Source organism: Leptosomus discolor, chromosome 13, assembly GCF_034619465.1.
Source record: "Leptosomus discolor isolate bLepDis1 chromosome 13, bLepDis1.hap2, whole genome shotgun sequence".
NCBI lineage: Eukaryota > Metazoa > Chordata > Aves > Leptosomiformes > Leptosomidae > Leptosomus > Leptosomus discolor.
This window is the reverse complement of record NC_141403.1, coordinates 974,802-992,838: the sequence shown is the minus strand read 5'-3', so window position 1 is coordinate 992,838 and position 18,037 is coordinate 974,802. Positions and strand designations below refer to the sequence as shown.

Sequence of the window (18,037 nt, the reverse complement as noted above, 5' to 3'; positions counted from 1 at the left end):
AACTGTCCTCCCAGCCTCAACAGTGCAATCCCAACAACACTGAAGTTACAAGCATCATCGAGGCCAGGATTTAAGTTATGACAGATAAAGCACGTAACCACAATACAGAGCATGGTTAGATTTGTATGTGCCACAGCTGACCTTGTATATCTGACAGCTAAAAAGTCATATTTACTTTAACTGAGCTAAATTTAATCTGGAGTTCACCAAAAGTGAAAGAAAGTTTTTCCGCTACCCTGAAAGAAGTCGCTGCTTTCACACAACAGTACGTTAGTGCATCTATACAATCTGGTTACAAAATGTGTTCCTCCACACTTTGTGGTCTTACCGAGGCTCAACCTTTGCTTTTATGGTCTTACCAAGGGCACTGCAACAAGAGTCACAGCACAGAGCAGCTTACAACAATCTGAAAGGCTATTCCTACTTCAGATAGAGACCACCACGATAGTTTTATCCTAATTAAGTTAGTAACTTCCAATTATATCATTGGGGCTTTTTTTTTTTTTCCTCTTTGAGTTAGTGAAAAAGGGCAAAAGGTGGCAAGCCTACATGGTGGCACGTTATGAAGCTTTTATCCTGCCAACTCACTGGTTCTGCAGAGCTACCCATCAGATGTGAGCTGCTAGGCATGAGCAGAGCAAACTGGGAAGAAGAGTTTCCTGAGTACGATCCCATGGATTATTGGCTTTTTACATGCACTTCCACCCTAACAGTCGTTACCTTGACTTCACCACACCTATCCCTGTTTCTGGCCGTCCTTCTGTACTGAAGACAGGTCGATACAAAGCCTTGCAGGGCAACTACCAAATCCTCTTGGAAAGGCTCTGGACAATTCTCTCAAGTACATGGAGCCGACATTGCACACTGGTACCTATCGATAGCTTAGAGGGAAAAAAGGACAGTGGCAAGCACCGGGGGAGATGGAATACAGGGCTGCCAAAATACATATTCAAGTCTGTAACAGGGCCCCAAAAGCCTGTAGTGTTCTGTCCTTGAACTTAGAAATCTAAGAGCCTGCCAAGCATCTCTCACAATAATCCTACTCACAAATGCAATCCTGTAGGAGACTCCTCTGTCCTGTAACACCGCCTTCCTAACAAAAGACAGTACCTGCGCCTCTAGGATTACTTTTTGTTTGTTTGTTTGTTTTGTTCTTGAGAAACAGGGAAAGAAAGCAATCTTATTGCAGTCTTTCAATCTTATCATTGCTTCCAGCAATTCAATCAGACAAAAACCTATCAGTTTTTCTACTGCTTTAGTTCAATGAGAAAGTAATCAGCCCCACCAAGCCCACTGTCCAAAAACATTTCCTTGTGTCCTTGGTATCTGCAAGACACTAAGTCCTACTGGTTACTCAGGACTTCAGCTTCCACCTTGCTTTTGGCTCATGAGCACTATTGGATCTCCCACTTCAGAGAGACAACACAGAACGTGCAGATTTCTAAAGACTTCTCATAAAAACTTCTACACTTTTTCTCTATAGATTTTGTTTTTCTACTGCATCTTCTTCTGGCAATGAACAGCATACTATAACTGCTCCAGACATCACTATAAATACTTGGAAGTTTCCAAATAGTTCCTGCTCTTTACTATTGCTTCTCCAGTGCTTAAAAGCCTATAAAAAGTGTTCAGTACAAAAATAACTCCTATCCCATCAGTTACTTGCTCTTGTTAAGTTTCATTAAGTATAAAGTTTCTGTAAAAAACCAAACAAACAGACAAACAAGAAATTCAGAGTTGACAGATAATCTGCTTCTAACTTCCAAATTTTCCTAAACCAGTTTGATACTGAAAAAAGTAAGGACTAATACCTTATTATTGAATGACAAAAAAAAAGCCTCAAAAAGCTGTTTCAGCCACTAGTAAGTTACTGCTTCCCATTTGTACCACACAAGCATCTTGAGGGATATTGGCTCACTGGAACCCAATATACTTTAGACTGAATGGAGCCAACACAAGACGGAGGGGGAAGGATGGAATCTCAAGTAGCATTGTCGGAAAACACATTCCAGAAACTTTAAGATCAAAGGGGTCTCTGCCTTCACATGGAGCACTTTCTAAAAATAAAATACACCGTTCAGTTTCCCAAGGCTTTTTACTGAGCCAACACTGCAGTTCCACCAACAGTAAACGCATAAAGCAAACACGAGCCCCTAAATCAACCAGATCACCAAGAGCATACAGAAATAGCTCTACATTTAGCATGCAAGACAGATTTTGTTAACAGCCACCACTTCTACGGAAGAGGAGAAACACACACATTTATTCTTATGCTGGGTTTTAAGAGCACCTATCCAACAAGTTGAAGGGAAGCTGTAAGGAACAGTTAGAGGCTATAAACACTTAAAACAAACCCAGCCTTTGGTAGATACTGAAAAGGCACATATTGCATATGATGTGCCTGTACTTGGGAGAGGTTTACCTTCAAGGCTGTAAAGCAGGAAAACTTTGGTGCAAAACTTGCTTAATGATTTCCTTTACCTTGTGGGTTGATACTCTGTGCTGAGCAATTACAGTTAGTTTTTCTAGGAGCCCTCGTAATCTCTCCTGTGTAGCGTGGGAGATCAAGTTCACAACATCAGAGTTAAGTTCCATAATGTCATGCCTTTTACCTGTGGAAGCAGAGAAAATCCATTACATGTTTTAGTAGTAGCTGATAATTGAAATAATTAGCACAGCAGGTATTCTGTTCCCCCTGGAAGTCATACCCATTATGAATAAAGGTTTGGAGATTATGATTTTCCTGGTAAAGTCACAACTTCAAAGATCTTAGACATTACATTAATAAAACTTAGCCTGGAGCTTCAGAAAATATAGACATTGTTTCACTTAGCCTCCAGAACCACTCTCCTTGCAAGGTCATTTATAGGACAAAGTTAATAAGAACACAAATCAAGCTTCATGTTCGGGGAGGGGGAGAAGTGGTAGCTGTAGAAATTAGTGCCATATTCTGTTAATTCCAGTAATTAAAAAAATAGAGAATTACATTTTGCCCTGCTTGACACTGTGCTTGTTAACAACTCATGACATTTATTTGACGAACAGGGATGGGTTTTGCAGCACAGTCCCGGCACACGGGACCCTCTCACCTGCCTTGACCGACCGGCACAGGGCAGACAGACCCAACGCTCCCGCGGCAGCAGCTCGGACAGCCCAGTCCGAGGCCAGATGGGGTCACCACGCCATCACCTTCAGCCTTTTCCCTCGGGCTGCCGCTGCCTCTCCGCGTTTCAGCGGCTGCAACCCAGGCAGAGCTGCCCGGAGCTGGGCTGGGACAGAGAAGCCGTCCTGACCCCTGGCCAGCAGCCTCCCACGCCTCCCACGCAGTACCTGTCGCTCTTCCTCGGCCCTCGCCGCCTTTACAGCGGCTGTAATACTTTATGGTGCAATATACAGCACGCCTTCAAAACCCATTTCGGTATTTATTGACAAGCGGAGTGTTAAGAATGGATAAACAGTACACTGTAAAAAACAACTAATCACCTATTTCATTTGCCTTTGCTACCCTAACCGAAAGCGAGTAACAACCTCACCAGACAGGGAGAATCAACGATATTTTCCCAAATATGATCAAAGTGTTCCCGCTATGTGATCTTGGCCAGCAAGCGTTGGCCTGTACCTTAGCTGAGTGCAAAGCTCATTTTGCTCAAGCACCTTTCAACGCTTCCTCAGCGGTTTCCCGCTATACTATCAGAATACAGAAACGTCAACTCAAACCAAAATCCCCCCAACCTCGAGACCTGCCTTCACACACACACACAGCTCCTAAGCCAAAGAGGGCTCGGTTCAAGAGTCGAAGCATTCATTCTCCTTGCAATCAAAACACTTCTCATTTATGACACAAATTATTATTCATGTGGAACAGCAACCACGCCAGCCATGAAACAGCCAGGCTTGTATTTTCCACCTTTCAATGAATTGTCTCCACACCCCAAACCAGACAATTGCTCTAGAAGTACTTTGTCTGTATGTTTCAGTAGAGCTCTTATTTTTCCTTAGATCTACTTCCCATGGATGACCAGTTAACCCTCTACTGGATTTTGAGAGCAGCTTCTGGGCACCAGTTTCAATGCATATTTTCCCTTTTCCACTAGCAGCACAGCATTTATGTCACCCAACCCAACAGCCACCTGAGCCGTACGGGGCATACCTGGCTAACTAGGGCGGGATGCATGGAGGCAGCAGGCGCAGGTTACGGGCTCATCCCAGGCTCGCTGCTTAGTTTGGACTAAGAACAAGTTGCACGTAGGAAGGCTGCGATCGTGTAGTTAAACCACTAGGACAGAACTATGACTGGATGTGTGAACTGCAGCTTTCCTGGACGCTCAGCTGCCAAACTCACTGTCCCAGTGTGACAAGCCACCAGGCACAGAGCAGGAGCAAGCAACTGCGCAACGTTCATCCAGTCTGCTGCAGACAGCAATGGCACCTGTCAGTGTGGTGCTACACAAGCGCATGCTCCTTGCTCTGACATAACACAACACTGCTAAGCAATAGTTACTATTCTGCTCAGAAATTAACAGCTGAGATGATACATACACTAAAAATTTCCTATTACAGGTTAGTCTCAGCCATTCAACATCCACTCCACAGTACTATTCACTGATACAAACAGCTTTAATATCTCTTTTGCATAAAATTAATGAAAGATTTTTCCACAGAGGGAGTCACAAAGGTCTGCCCTGTGCATACTGGTGGTTTGAAACTTCTTCCTAATCACAAGGGCAAGATCTCTGATGTTGGTCAATAGAGTACTTCTATTTGAGCAGGCTGAGGAACGCAAAAGCTGCAAGGAAAGTCAGTGTAACGCATCAAGTTCGGAGCTGCAGAAGCAGCAAAGAACGCTTAAGCGTTTGCTTTGACACTAGCATCTCTGTGACTGTTACGTGTTCCATTAACTTTAAGAGTAATAAAGTTGCTCAGGTCTCTCAGGTAAAAGTGGCACCAATTTCATTTTTTCTGATTGTGCTTCAGACTACTTCTCTAAGAACTTTAGAGAACAGTCGTTTCCAGAAGGGGAAGTAAAAACTCAGTATAGTTTAGTAGAAACACACTAATTGAGATGGCATCTCTTAATAGTTCCAGCTCCTTCTTCAAAGATTGGAGGCTGGCTGATGAAACAAGGCGAGGAAATGCGACATCCATACCTATCTGTAAGGTATGCTTTGTTCTCACCTATGTTCAAGATCTTCTTCTGAAGTGCTTCCGAGGAGAGAAAAGGTTCATCCGCACAAGAGCGGATCACTGTACCAATGACTTCAGAGTTTGTGGCCAAAATGCACACGCTCTCCTCGCTAAGATTGACCCCAGCCATAGAAGTCACATCGTTTATGTCCTCTTCATCCCTACTAAAGAGAAAAAACAACATTTTATGCTTCATTCAGAATGGACACAAAGGAAAAGCCTCTCAACTACCAACAAATAGCAACATTCACGTATCTTGGAGGCTACCCCTATACAACAGATGTTTAGTGTGGGCAGGGACAGGCGACTTTCACACGTCAGTGAAGTGCCTCCCTCAAACATTAGCTTGACTAATGCCTCAGTTGCTAGGCGTGCAAACCTTTCACATGAAACTGAAATTTTGAGCAAACTCAGAAACTGAGGACTGAGGTAAACCTGGAGTAAAAGTCCCCCACCCTGCACCACCACTCTTGCAGCCTGAAATTTGTTCTAAAACGCTAATTCACCAGGTAGAACCAAGCGTGGAATAAAAGTTGAATACTGACACATTGAACTTATGCCCCAGTTCTCAACATCCCTCCATTAACCGGATTCTGCCGTAGCAGCTTCTGTCTACATGTTCAAAATAAAAACTTAAGTCTGGCGTGCTTAGGGCTAACACAACTAAGACCAGCTGTAATTCATGGCAAAGCTCATGTTAGGCCCATGTGCCTCAGGGTTTTTTTTTATTTGTTTGGGTTTTTTTGTTTGTTTTTTTTTTTGTTTTGTTTTGTTTTTTGAAAATACCATTTTAGGTAAAATACTGAATTAATTTTATATGGGAAAACTTTTTGCAAGATTTTAGCAATGAAAATACCAAAGTTATTTTCAATTAAGTGTAGATCATCAAAAGAAAGCCTTTTTTGCTTCACAAAGAGACAAAGGCCCTAATGGTGGCTTCAGGGGTTTAGAACCAGAACACAGGATGCCATCTTAACACAGACAGGTAGCAGTACTCAATCTGAGGGCCTTTAGATTCAGAAAACAGAAGAAAATCAAACTCAAACCACAAACGCACCTCTCCCGAAAAGTATTCGCTGGCAAGATTCGATAAAGTCCATCTTCAGGAAACACTGCGTGGCCTACATAACTCTTGAACAAGGGGGTAGTCAGAAACTTGCCATTCTTAGGCAAAAAGGGATCTTTTGGAGGCTGTCTTCTGGCCAGCAACAGGTAGAAGTTGCAGTTATCAGAACATGGGTTGGGTTTGAGAAATACCCAAAAGACAGAGTGTCGGGATATTTTCTTAAACTATAGATGCATTTTCTCCTTTGGGCTTCAAGAGGTTTCTAGGGCACAAGTCTTCTCCTACGAACTTCTAGAGAGAAGGCTGGCTAGGAGAGGAGCCCAGCCTTCCCCTACTCTTCCTGCCGCTCGTTTGTGTGCCCTCACAGCTAGGTGTTTCTACCAGATCCATTCAGGGAAAAGGAGACCCAAGAGATTCTCAAAATAACTGAATTCATTAAGTCTAACTAGACATTGCCTCCTGACTAGGCTTCTGCCCCCCCTCCATCGCGCTAAGAAAAGCATTAAGCCCCAGGACGACCCGAATGGTTAACTGACCGCAGCCACGATTCAAAGCCGAAGCCACCGCTGCCAGAACAGCTTCCCTCGCCTGCCCCTGCCCAACCAGCAGCCGAGCAGTTCCAGGCTATACTCATGCTCTATCAGCCGAACAGAGACCCTGATCTCTCAAGAAGTGAATGAAGCTTCACCGAACGCTAATTGAGTGCTAACTGATCTTCACAAGCACACTCCAGCTTCCTCTTCTTAACAGCCACTACAGAGAAGTCTTTGCTGGTGGCAGACAAGCGCAGTGACTGCCACGGATCTGCTGATAAAGGAGATGACAAAATCGGCACAATGAGCACACCAAGAGCACAGATCACAAGCTATCAAAGCTACAGATGCTGAACCTGATGCTACCCTGATGGAGCTGTTTATGGAATCCAAGCAAGGACGCTTACACCTCAGGTACAACTGTACAGCACACAGCTTTAGTAAATCATTTTAGCTTTTCATCTGGCCACGTGCTCCAAATACTCAAACACAAGTTCCAGTTCTCTAAACCCAACCTTTATCAGGTTACTATTTTCTTTAATAGTTCCATGCACACAGTTTCTCTGAGTACGCACACACGAAAGCTTACAAGCAAGTAGACATCTCTACCTGTACTGTTTTTAAGGACCAATTCTAACTTCTTCACTGTGGGATCTAAGTTTGCATTAAGTCAGTGAGTCACTAGGCTTGATGAAAGATGGATTTGCACCTCTGAAAACACTGCTGCGCTTGTTTTGCTTCACCCAAAGAAACCATCACTACGTTTCCTCAGAAGCAGTGCTTACCAAAGATTAACCTAAGTTTCAGAAGCCACGTTAAGTTTGTACTTTCTACTATTCTTTTTGCCTTGCTGTTCAAACAAGCCTCAACCATTTTACATACACTATCATGTACTTCAAGTAAGCTATAAAAATCATCCTACTAAAGTGCTACAGCTACGAATTTCCTTCCCTGTATTGGCTGAAAAGCGAGTCTGTGGCACCCTCTGGTGTTTGACCAACGCACGTGTCCTCCTCTGAATCTGTTTATTTACTCCATTTTATACAACAGTCAAAGGGAAAACCAGAACACAAACCTCCGTGCACCACCACGGGCAACTACGTGGGGCAGAACAACCCCAGCTGAGCAAGAACCACCAGCACTCACTACCACCGCGGGGCAGGAGGAGCAGCTGCCCAGATGTTTTCCACTCTGCTGTCTCACTCCTGTTTGTTTGCTAGCACATTCCAGGCAAAAGGCACAACTCAGTTGTGCGTGCTTTGGAGAAGAGCTCTATGAAACAGAATAGATGCAAGACAAATGTTGGAAGATGCCAATACATGTCTTATTTTTTCCAGCGTGCTCTAGCATATACTTTACAGAAGGACACAGTGCAGTTTATAAAAATCTTGATGCTTTTAAACCAGACTGCCCTTTGCAATGCATGCCATGGGGCAGCCAAGTGCCAGCGATGCCCACACTCAGCTGAAATAATTTTTGGGAGGTTTTTTTTCTAACTGGGGGGGAGGGGGAATCACCATTTTTTCCCACTGCTCATCTCAACCTGAAACAGCTCATTAAAGAGCAGACAAGGTCAACTGCAGCTGATTGAGCACAGCTTAGTGAGTATCCCAGCCTCGAAGCCTAACCCAACCCAGTCACACCAGGGCAGAGGCAGTCAGGCGCGGCGACACGCTGCAACGAGAGCCGCAGTCGGAAGCGCCACCCGCGCAGTCCCAGCAAGCACCGGACGCGCGCTCTGCCCATCACCAACCCCGCCGGAGCCGACGGGCCACGGCGCTCCTGGCTGCCTCGCCCGTGACCAGCGGCCGAGGGACCACAGCTCCCACGGAACAGCTGTGCTGGGAACAGTGCGGAGAGCAAACCACGGCTGACTGGGGAACACCCGGATTAACACTGCGCGGGGCTCGACCTGCTCCGAGAACACCGAGCCTCGACTGCGGGAAGCCAAAAGCTCGGGAAGCCAAAAGCTCAGGTACCCGCTGGCCAGGTCCATATATACGAAGATTCTCGCATGTAGCTTTCCAACTCAGAAAGCTCGGTTGTAGCAGTGAATAGAAGCTCAGCAGGGGGCTGCATCCAAAGACATCCATTGCTAGAATAATTTAAGGCACGTTAGAGATTCAAATCCGAATTCTCACAGACTTAAGCTACTTTGAAAATTGTAATGCAGAAGGAAGAACAGAAATCCATCTTGGATCACACTGTAAAAGCACAGTTTTTCCTACACTAAGAATTTAACAATGCAGGGAAGGAACATCAAGAATTCAAACTTTCTCACATAAGACAACTGATATATCTCATTGGAAGACCACAGAAAAAAGTTTCTAATTTTTGTAGGAGTTAGTTTGCTTGTTACTCTTTGTTTTTTTAATTATGATATTTATGATGCGATTTTTTTTTCCAAACACCACTACCCAAAATTACATCCCAAATTATATTCTGAAGTATATTTCATAAAAGCTTGCGGCAGCTGAACAGAGATTTTGCATTAACATCAGCTTTTCCTCTCAACTTCTGGCTACCAGTGTTTTAAGCACTCGCTGTATGTTACTGTAAACAACAGCTCGGTCTGTATCAGTGCACACAAAGCTGCAGCTTTCAAGAGATGAGAAGTCAACTGGTCACAAGACAAAGATGCCATGTCTGCTTTTATTCCTGGAAAAGCAGCTTCAAGTCATAAGGCCAGTAATGCGTATGGCAGCCTGTACCTCTGTTCCAACATTACATTTCAGGGCTACAAAACTAATTTCTGCTTTTGAAAAGTTAATCAGTTACCAGAACTAAAAGCTTTAAGCACTCTTGTAATGTAAAGGCCTGGAGAACATGCCAGAAGCCATAATTAAAGGTGTAGTCAAAGACTTTCACCTCTGCATACAGGAACAAGCTTGTAAGAGGAGCTAATAAAAGATTTTTAAATACAGCACAGAGCTGTAGACAGGTTACAAGCCAGTCCGAATCACAGTTCAATGCTATCTGTCCAGCTGTAAAAAACAGAGGTTATATCTGCTTTAATCCTATGGAGAGCTTTTAATACAAGGTACCTTTGCTTTACATTAGTTAATGGTACTCGTAGGATGGAGATCAATACACTGGCTCTACAAGTGAAACTGATACATATTGATGCACACTGGTTTTATTTTTTATTACACTCTTGTGTAATTTTAGTTACACTCTTGTGATAGCACAATGAAAATCCAACTTCACCAGCACAGTTTTCTTATACTAAGAATAATTAACATCTGCTATGAGGTCAAATTTTTAGGTTCCCCCTTGCCAATTAGTAGCATAACATCAAAAACACCTATCAAAACCAAGTTTCTAAAGAAAGTTGGTTTTATCTGGGCTCTGTTCCCACCTCTATACTTGCTGTCTGTTCCTTTTCTTCCTTCCTATAGTAAACTTCTGATATTGTTTATTTTTACCTGAAGGATGTTGCTCCATTCTCTCTTATTTTAGTTTTCTGAACAGGAGAAGCTTGAAGCGACAGAATTTTATTTCCTGGCAGGGTAATTTGTTTCAGAATGGAACCTAAAACAAACGAAGAACATGCCATAGGAGAAAGCAAAATGCTAAGACAACTGTTTAATCAGCTCATACTTCTAGCAAAAGCTGCTGCAGATGCAGGAACAAGTAATCAGGTCCATCTGAAAATCAGACACTCTAGAGGTCTTAGTTCTACACAGCCAAGCCCCTACACACTCTCAGCAAACACCTCCTCTGTGCTGACCAGTGAAAAGTTTTAGTGAAAACTGGCCATGTGAGACAAAATTCTCATCATGCATCAACCTGGACCTGTTGAAGGAAAAAGCAAAGTCTCACGAAACAACTCTCCAAAGCGTCACGGTTTAAAGGCAGTTCACTGCCAAGAGCTCACAGTACCTAAACAAGTACAAAAGCTTGACTGACAGCCCTTTAGCGGGCACCAGCAGCAGACATGGCCCCGAGCTTCTCATCAGAACTCCAAGCAGGCAGTGATGACGTTCAACGTAGCGCACAGCGCTGGTTGCTCCTGACAGACAACCACCTCCTTACATCCCTACCATCTACCAACAGCCTGCGCTTTTTCCGACACCTCTGCAGTCCTCTCCCTTCTCCACCAAAGAGGTTCCACTGTACCTGCAGGAAACTGCTTCGTTTGAACAAGCGCGTTCACCGGCATCCTCTCCTCAGCCGACGTCTGCAGGGCCAGCGCCGAGGGCTGCGGGAGCGTGGACACTTGCTTTACAACGGCTCCTGATGGCTGTTGGACCACCTGGAAGTAGAATATCCAACATCAAGACTGAGGAGAGCTAAACATACAGAGAAGTAAACAGTATCAAAGTGTTCATTTAGCAGAAGTGCCGCTGGACATGCATGTACGTCTAGCTTTCAGTTTGAAGCACGCAGCACGCTCAGAAAAACCTCGTTTTTTAATTTCATGGCGAGAAATATTAACAACCGGTGGTGAGCTTTAAGCTCCAGCTCACTCAGCGAGCTCTAACACATGCTTCGTCCCTGCTCTCCATTGATAACCCTGTTGATGAGTTTCACCACGTGTTACACAACCCGTTCACTAAAAGGCTTTCCTCTCCCCAAGTCTTAACGGACAACCGAATATTGAGTCTGCCTGCCGAGAAGTTTGAAAGGTAAGTACCACCTACACCTGGCTACAAAGGCAGAACACCAAAACAAAGTCGGCAGCCTTGCACGAAAGCCTTTTCCTGTCAAGAACCACGAGTACAGACTATGAAGTTACTAACGTATTTTTGGAGCCCCAACAGCAGTTGCACAGTGAGACGCTGAGTTTTGAAGTGTTAAGCAAAAGTACCCTGAACACACCAGTTCGGGGGAACACGAAGGAACAGCTAGCAACGCCTCCAGCGAGCAGAGCCTTCACACACAAACACCAGCACACTGCCGAAGGGTTAAAAAAAGGAAGGGGGCTGATAGTTTTGTTTAAAGAGGCTCTTGAAAGAAACAAAGCCAGACAGCAGGATGTCATCACAACACAGACCTACAGGCACAGCCCATAAATACTAATTCTTCCTCTTCAGCAGCAGCTATTAAAATGCAAGAAAGTAATAAAATTGCCGCATCCCTAAAAGCCTCATTTCTAAGCCTCCTAGCTAGCAGAACGTGGTCTGCAGCTTTTGATACATCCTCTAGAAAAGTTCTTGATTATAGGTAGTAGAAAGATGTGCTTTTACCATAAAGCTATCAACATCTTCAGGTTGAATCCTATTTTTGTAGCGGCAAAGAGCTAATACAAAGGAATTTTCAGGGTCAAGAAACCACTTTTTCTCCTCTACATCTTTTATTCTAACTGCAGAAAGTCTAAAGAGTGCTTGTACAGCAACACTGCACAAGTTTAATTAAATCAAGATGCGACATTTATTATACTTCAGAAATTAGGCTGTCTCCTTCTGTCATCTAACTTCAGATTTATCAGTAAACATCATCAGTATAAGCATCACACATTCACAAAAGAGGTACTTTGTGTATCAATTAGTCAAGATACACCCCACCCATCCCCAAATTAACAGCACCATGGCTTGGCACAGCAGCGGTAATGTAGAACAACTGAGCTGAAGGTGGTGTCTGAAAACCAGATAACGAGCAGACAGTTCTTGAGAAGAAACGTAAGATCCATAAGAGCAAAGGACCACAGGAGCACAGGGACAGACTGCAGACAGAGTCAAGGCTCCCTCACACGTGCAGCACTGCCTCACGAAGCGGTACAGACACCAACGTTTACTTCTGTGTTTTCACTAAAGCGCAGCTTGATCTGTCTGAAAGATCCAGCCTCCACACGCTGGAAGTCGCAAACAACGGTAACGGCATCATTTACGCGTCCAGGTAATTACCGAGCCACCGACCAGCTTGGACGAACGACTCGCAGGCTCCACCAGCCCCACGCTGACACGTACCTAGAGGTCCTCCCTGCCACCAGCGAGAACGATGCTTCAGCATGCAGCACACTGAAATGGCACGGGAGGAAACATTCAAGACTAAGGCACCGCAGACAAAAGAACAGAGACGGGCCATGCTAAATCAATAGTCTAGGTGAAGATTGGGAAGTCAGTCAAGCAACTGAGGAGAGCAGACCAATGAGAAACCAAAAGGATGTGTTGGCAGTAAAGCCGATTTTCTGTTTGCCATTCTAGCTGCTAGACTAACAAAAGCTGGAAGTCCTTGGGACTTGCAACACGAGAGGGCAACAACCCTAGAGAATTCAACAAGGATCTAATGCCCGAAAGAAGTATTACAAAAATAGGTAGTATCTGTGAGAAAAAGTTATTGTCTCTTTTCTTCAGATTAGTAGCACGGAGTAATAAAGAAAAGAGACTGTTCTTCGTGCCCTGCTAAGTAGGTTGACAGAGACATCAGAATGAAAATCACCCAACACTCTTAAGTAAAAAATATGCAATGCAGCATCCCGCTGACAGCATAGAGAGAGGCGGCTGCCTGAGAGAGACTTTGATTAGCCTTACTTGAACCTGTTTTACATTCAAAAAGCAGAGTTCAGAGATCAGCAGAGAGGTGTTGAGGTGTATCATCACGAGTGCCGTACTGCCTCATGAACGAAGCCTCACCAGCTGCATGCAAAAGCACACATCCAGGACAAAAAACCTCTGGAAAAATAACGGGAGACTCTGTGTTCAAGAAAGCTCAGCTCTGAGGGGGCTTGACACTAACAACTCACTAAGAACAAGCAGCTGGAACAGCACAAGCACTTCACTCCTTGCTTCAACTGTTAGCAATGTCCAGGGAGCGCATCTCACATAAAACTCCTGCTCTTTACGCTTACCACGTGAAGCTGGAGTCTCACAGCAGCTTCCTCACCACTGGAGGCCAGCGGCTGGTAACATAAATTTTCAGCTATTGTGCTTTATCAGTAGACAAAGCAATACTACAGCAAGACAAGCTTTACTTCTAAGATGAAACTTCTTTGTAAGCCAATGCCCTTAAATGAGGCTGTGTTAAGAAAGTCACCAGGAGGGAACCCTTCCAAACGTGCAGCTCCCACAGCACAGGCGTGCACTCCACCCCAACAGCATCCCTGAAGAACAGGTCCCTCGGTGTCCACCACACAAACCCACAGTTCCAATAACCATGCTACAGAAACGAACGTTAGATGTGGCATCACTCTGGTCACAGTTTCTTACCGAACTACTGCAGAGCTGCGTTCTTAAGCACCACCAACAGCACAGCGGAGCTGGCACGTGGAAGTTCACTTTGTGTTCCTCAAGCACAAGGAACCTAAATTAGAAATGGGCACGCACAGGGAGCGGATGGCATCCGACAGCCCTGCGGGCTGGAAAGGGAAAGAAGTTGCTGGCACCATCGTTCGGGCAGATTTGCACAGCTGGCATGTGCTTCCTTTCAGCTGGCAGCAGGACCCTTCTGCTTAGGGAGAGGAGATCCAGATTTGTTCTCTTGTGGGAGGAAACAGACCCTCTGTCCTTTCAAGGAAAAGCATCAGAGAAGCCCTAGAAGATGCAGCCACCTCTACTAACTTTCTCTTTGCGCTAACAAGATTGTCTGAACAAACAAGCTCCTGATACGGCTACGCTGCAAAGTGGTCAACCCAGCCCTTCAACTACATCCAAGAACAAAATCAAATAGGTATTTTAAAAGCAAGTATTTTAATCACTGTGCCTGGGATCTACTCAAACGAGGATAAAAAACATGCTTTGTGTGCTATTCAGTGTTTGTAAGGGACAGCAAAGAAAAGCAGTTGCAACTGGCTGCCACACTGCAGTAGTGGAGGAGGCAGAAGCCATTTCTTGAGTTCACCAGTATCATATTTAAGAAGTGTTTTGACTCCCCAGTGTCGAGTTAAGCTTCCTTGTCTATTTGTACAGATGGTCAACCTTTCCCCCGGATTACAGTGCTTGCTGTGTAGCCAACAAACTGCTCTGCAGCCCTTGCACAACCTAAGAAGCCCTCATTTTCTTCTGGCTGGAATTTCAGATTTAGTCCTCAAAGACAGTAAGGGTACCAATGCCTTTTCCAATTTGGCTTTAGCTGCTGCTGTCAAAGACTGTCAGTGCATGTGCTTGATGACTGTTTTTTGTGGGTTTGTTGGGGGGGGTTGGGGGGGGGGGAATGCATGGGTTATTTTTCATTTTGGTTGAGGTTTTTTTGGTTTGTGGGGGTTTTTTGGTTTGTTTGTTTGGGGTTTTTTTTGTTTGTTTTTTTTTCAAAGAAAAGCACTTATAAAAAGGACCCCTGCCATCCCCTCCATATCATTGAGGGCATTGCTCTTTTTAAGCAAGTCTGGAAAGGTGAAAAGCTGGTAGCATAAGCTCTTCACTTGGAATGCTGGATTCTCGTACTACATCCACCTTACACCCTTTGAAAGGAAGAAACTTAAAAAAGCAAAACATTTTAGGGGTCTGAATGCTGTTATAACAAGTATGCACAATAAACAAACTGCAAAGGAAATTCACACACTAGAAGCCCTACTATACCTGTGGAAAGCAAACCTAGCTTCATAGGAAGTCAAACGCTCTTTTTTAAGGAAGAAATCTTCACAAGGAATTCCTATCCAAGAACTAAGTTCTTCATCTGCCAAAGGGAGACTATTCTCTCAAAATACTTGAGAACATGACGTACAGGTAGGCCAGTTAAGAGAGCATACTACTCAGTATCTCGAACACCCATAAATCAAACATAATGTATTTCACAACGTTGCTCTTTTGGGTGTACTTGGGATCCACAGTTTGTCAGTATTTAACACTAACATTAGCAAGAAGTTAACCTGTGCCAAGAAAAAAAATGTTAACACATTGCTTTTGAGGGTATTGTTTTAATAAGACATTTATTCCTCTTGGAATTTATTAGCTGATGAGGCCTGATAGAAAAAGCTCACTTTCGGATGACTCCATAATTAACATGCCTTAGTAAATCTGAAGGTCAGATCTCTGCTCCGAAAAGCTCCTTGGGCCAGTTTGCACATTTCGGTTAACGTATCACTAAACATCACTCAGCCGAAGTATCCAGGGTAGGAACTACCAAGGCAGAGAGACTGGAATCCCTGGTGGCTAGCTGAGGCACAGCCCTAACACAGCATCTAACAGCGTAAGCATCCCATCAGCAATCTGTTTCTGACAGGAGCATTTCCTGCCTTTTCCTTCAGATGCCACCCTAGCCTGGCTGCACACACAGCAGGGGTCAGAACTCGCATTCCTTGTGTCTCAAGGTGATGTTAAGCCTGGTGGAATGGTGGTCAGCAGGTCTTGCAAGAGACTGAGCTTACAGCTTGGCTTTAGATTCACCTTTCAGCAAGGGCTCAGTAGCCCTGAGTTATGGCAAACATAACTGATTAACTCCTGACAGACTAACTTCATACGTTAAAAACCCCCCAACGTCCAAATTGATATTCTCTTTACAGAATAGTTAAGACTCAAACTACAGCAGAGAAACTCATCTTACCAACTGCTTCACCTTAACCACCTGGCGAGCACCCACTGACTGCGCAACGATGGAGCTTGGCTGTGAGATTTTAATACTGATTGGGGTTCCCAGGACTGGTTTCAGAGGCTGGAGAGGGGTTGTGGCTGAAGATGCCACCGTAGAGACCAGCACCGGCTTTGCAGACTGGAGAGAGGACGTTGCTACCGCAGAGGTGAAGACTGGCTTGCCCGTTTGCAGAGCAGTCAGTCCTGACGTCGCCGTCGCGGTGGTGCTGACGGGAGGCGCAGGCCGAAGGGATGCTGTCACCCCCGCACAGGCAGGAACAGGCTTCACAGCCGGCACTGACGCCGTCGCCGACACGCTGGCAAGGGCTGGTTTTATGACCGGGGAGGCTGTGACTGTTCCAGCGGCAGACACTGGTTTTACAACTGGAAGAGACGTTGTTGCTACAGCTGAGGTTGCCACTGCTATGGAAGGAGCTGGTGCTGCAGAGGTGCAGGTCGAAACAGCTTCTTGGGTTGGAGCTGGCTGCTGCAGACACTGCTGGATAAAGCTCTGAGCGTTGGGCATCAGCTGCCGTAAGGCAAGCATGCTTTTCTAGGTGAAAAAAGAAAAAACATTGGGTGTAACATCAGCAGAGTCTTCCACAATACTGATACATGAGCTACTGAATTCTCTTCCTCATCTTCCAACTTAGCTTTTCATGAAACAATTAATTGCTTATTCCAAACAAGTTTCACTAGCATTCAGGCACTCTTAAATTGACAACAATACTGAATCACCAACACAGGCTGAGCAAAGGTCAACAGTCACCACAGCTTCACTGCACGTAGCAAATCCCATCTATAGAGAAACGCACCCATAACTTTTTGTTCAGATTTTTCAGTTTGAAATTTTTATTTCAGAATAAGACCATTTTAACTGCTTTGCTACCTCAAAAAAACCCTTGTTTTCCAAAAAAAACCTGCTATCCTAACAGCTGTGTTTATTCCATGAGCCTGTCTGACCGAGAACTACAACTCATCCAATAAAGTCAGAAAGAAGCTCTGAAGATATGAGCACTTCTACACCAATACAGCTGTATCCACACTAGGGGGGGATACCACTTTAATAATGTCTGCAGAGCTGCAGCAGCACCACTTCAGCCAGACAGTTCTCTCCAGCAGGAGAACTTCAGGAAAGGAATCTGGCAACGGTTCATTTTTACTACAGCTGTGTTCGAGCAAGTTAATGGACAGAATAATCTTCAAGCCCTCTACAGATTTTTCTCCTTGACTATGTACAATCTGTTACGGCTCAGAACCAGGGGAAATCAGTTCTGCAGCTACCTGTATGTTCTATTTCGTCCCCCCCCTCCTTGGCAGTTACCAAAGTTTGTAAGTCTCCAGCATAGCGCTGTTCTCTGGGCTTCATGCAAAAGGAACAGGTCTCTCAGGCTAATATACCAAGGGAGTAAACGCAGATCTGGACCTTCTGTGGCACACCTATCTTTACTGTTCACTTCCTTTTCTTTTAAAAGGCTGCTCCGCTTTCCTCACGCTCCTGATGCAATTTATTTACCAGAAGTACTCAGTGCAGATTTGAAAATCAAGCAGGCTTCACAGCCAAAGTCACTGTACTTTTCTATCTATTGGAACAGACAAAACAAAACATGTGCAACCACTTCATCAAAAACCTGCAGCTCAAAGATAAGAGACAGCTCCAGAGAGTCCTCCCCAGAACTCCACTTTGCTAGCTAAAAGTGAATTGGCAACAAGCCGTGTCCTGTTTCTTTCCAGACTCGAGCTGCAAGCATTTCCCCAACAAACAAGGCCAGCACCGATCCTCGTGCCACGTTACAGAAGCGCTCCTG

The 18,037-nt window shown here is 44.7% G+C and overlaps 1 protein-coding gene across 1 annotated transcript in view; it reads right to left on the bottom strand.

Moving 5' to 3' along the window:
* Positions 1 to 18,037, bottom strand: part of TAF4B (TATA-box binding protein associated factor 4b) — a 67,725-nt gene that overhangs the window by 25,636 nt on the left and 24,052 nt on the right. Inside the window, 7 exon segments of the mRNA XM_086472765.1 lie at positions 2,482 to 2,612; positions 4,430 to 4,443; positions 4,946 to 4,978; positions 5,148 to 5,345; positions 10,209 to 10,314; positions 10,903 to 11,038; positions 16,204 to 16,782. Of these exon segments, the coding sequence (XP_086328891.1) occupies positions 2,482 to 2,612; positions 4,430 to 4,443; positions 4,946 to 4,978; positions 5,148 to 5,345; positions 10,209 to 10,314; positions 10,903 to 11,038; positions 16,204 to 16,782 (1,197 nt within the window).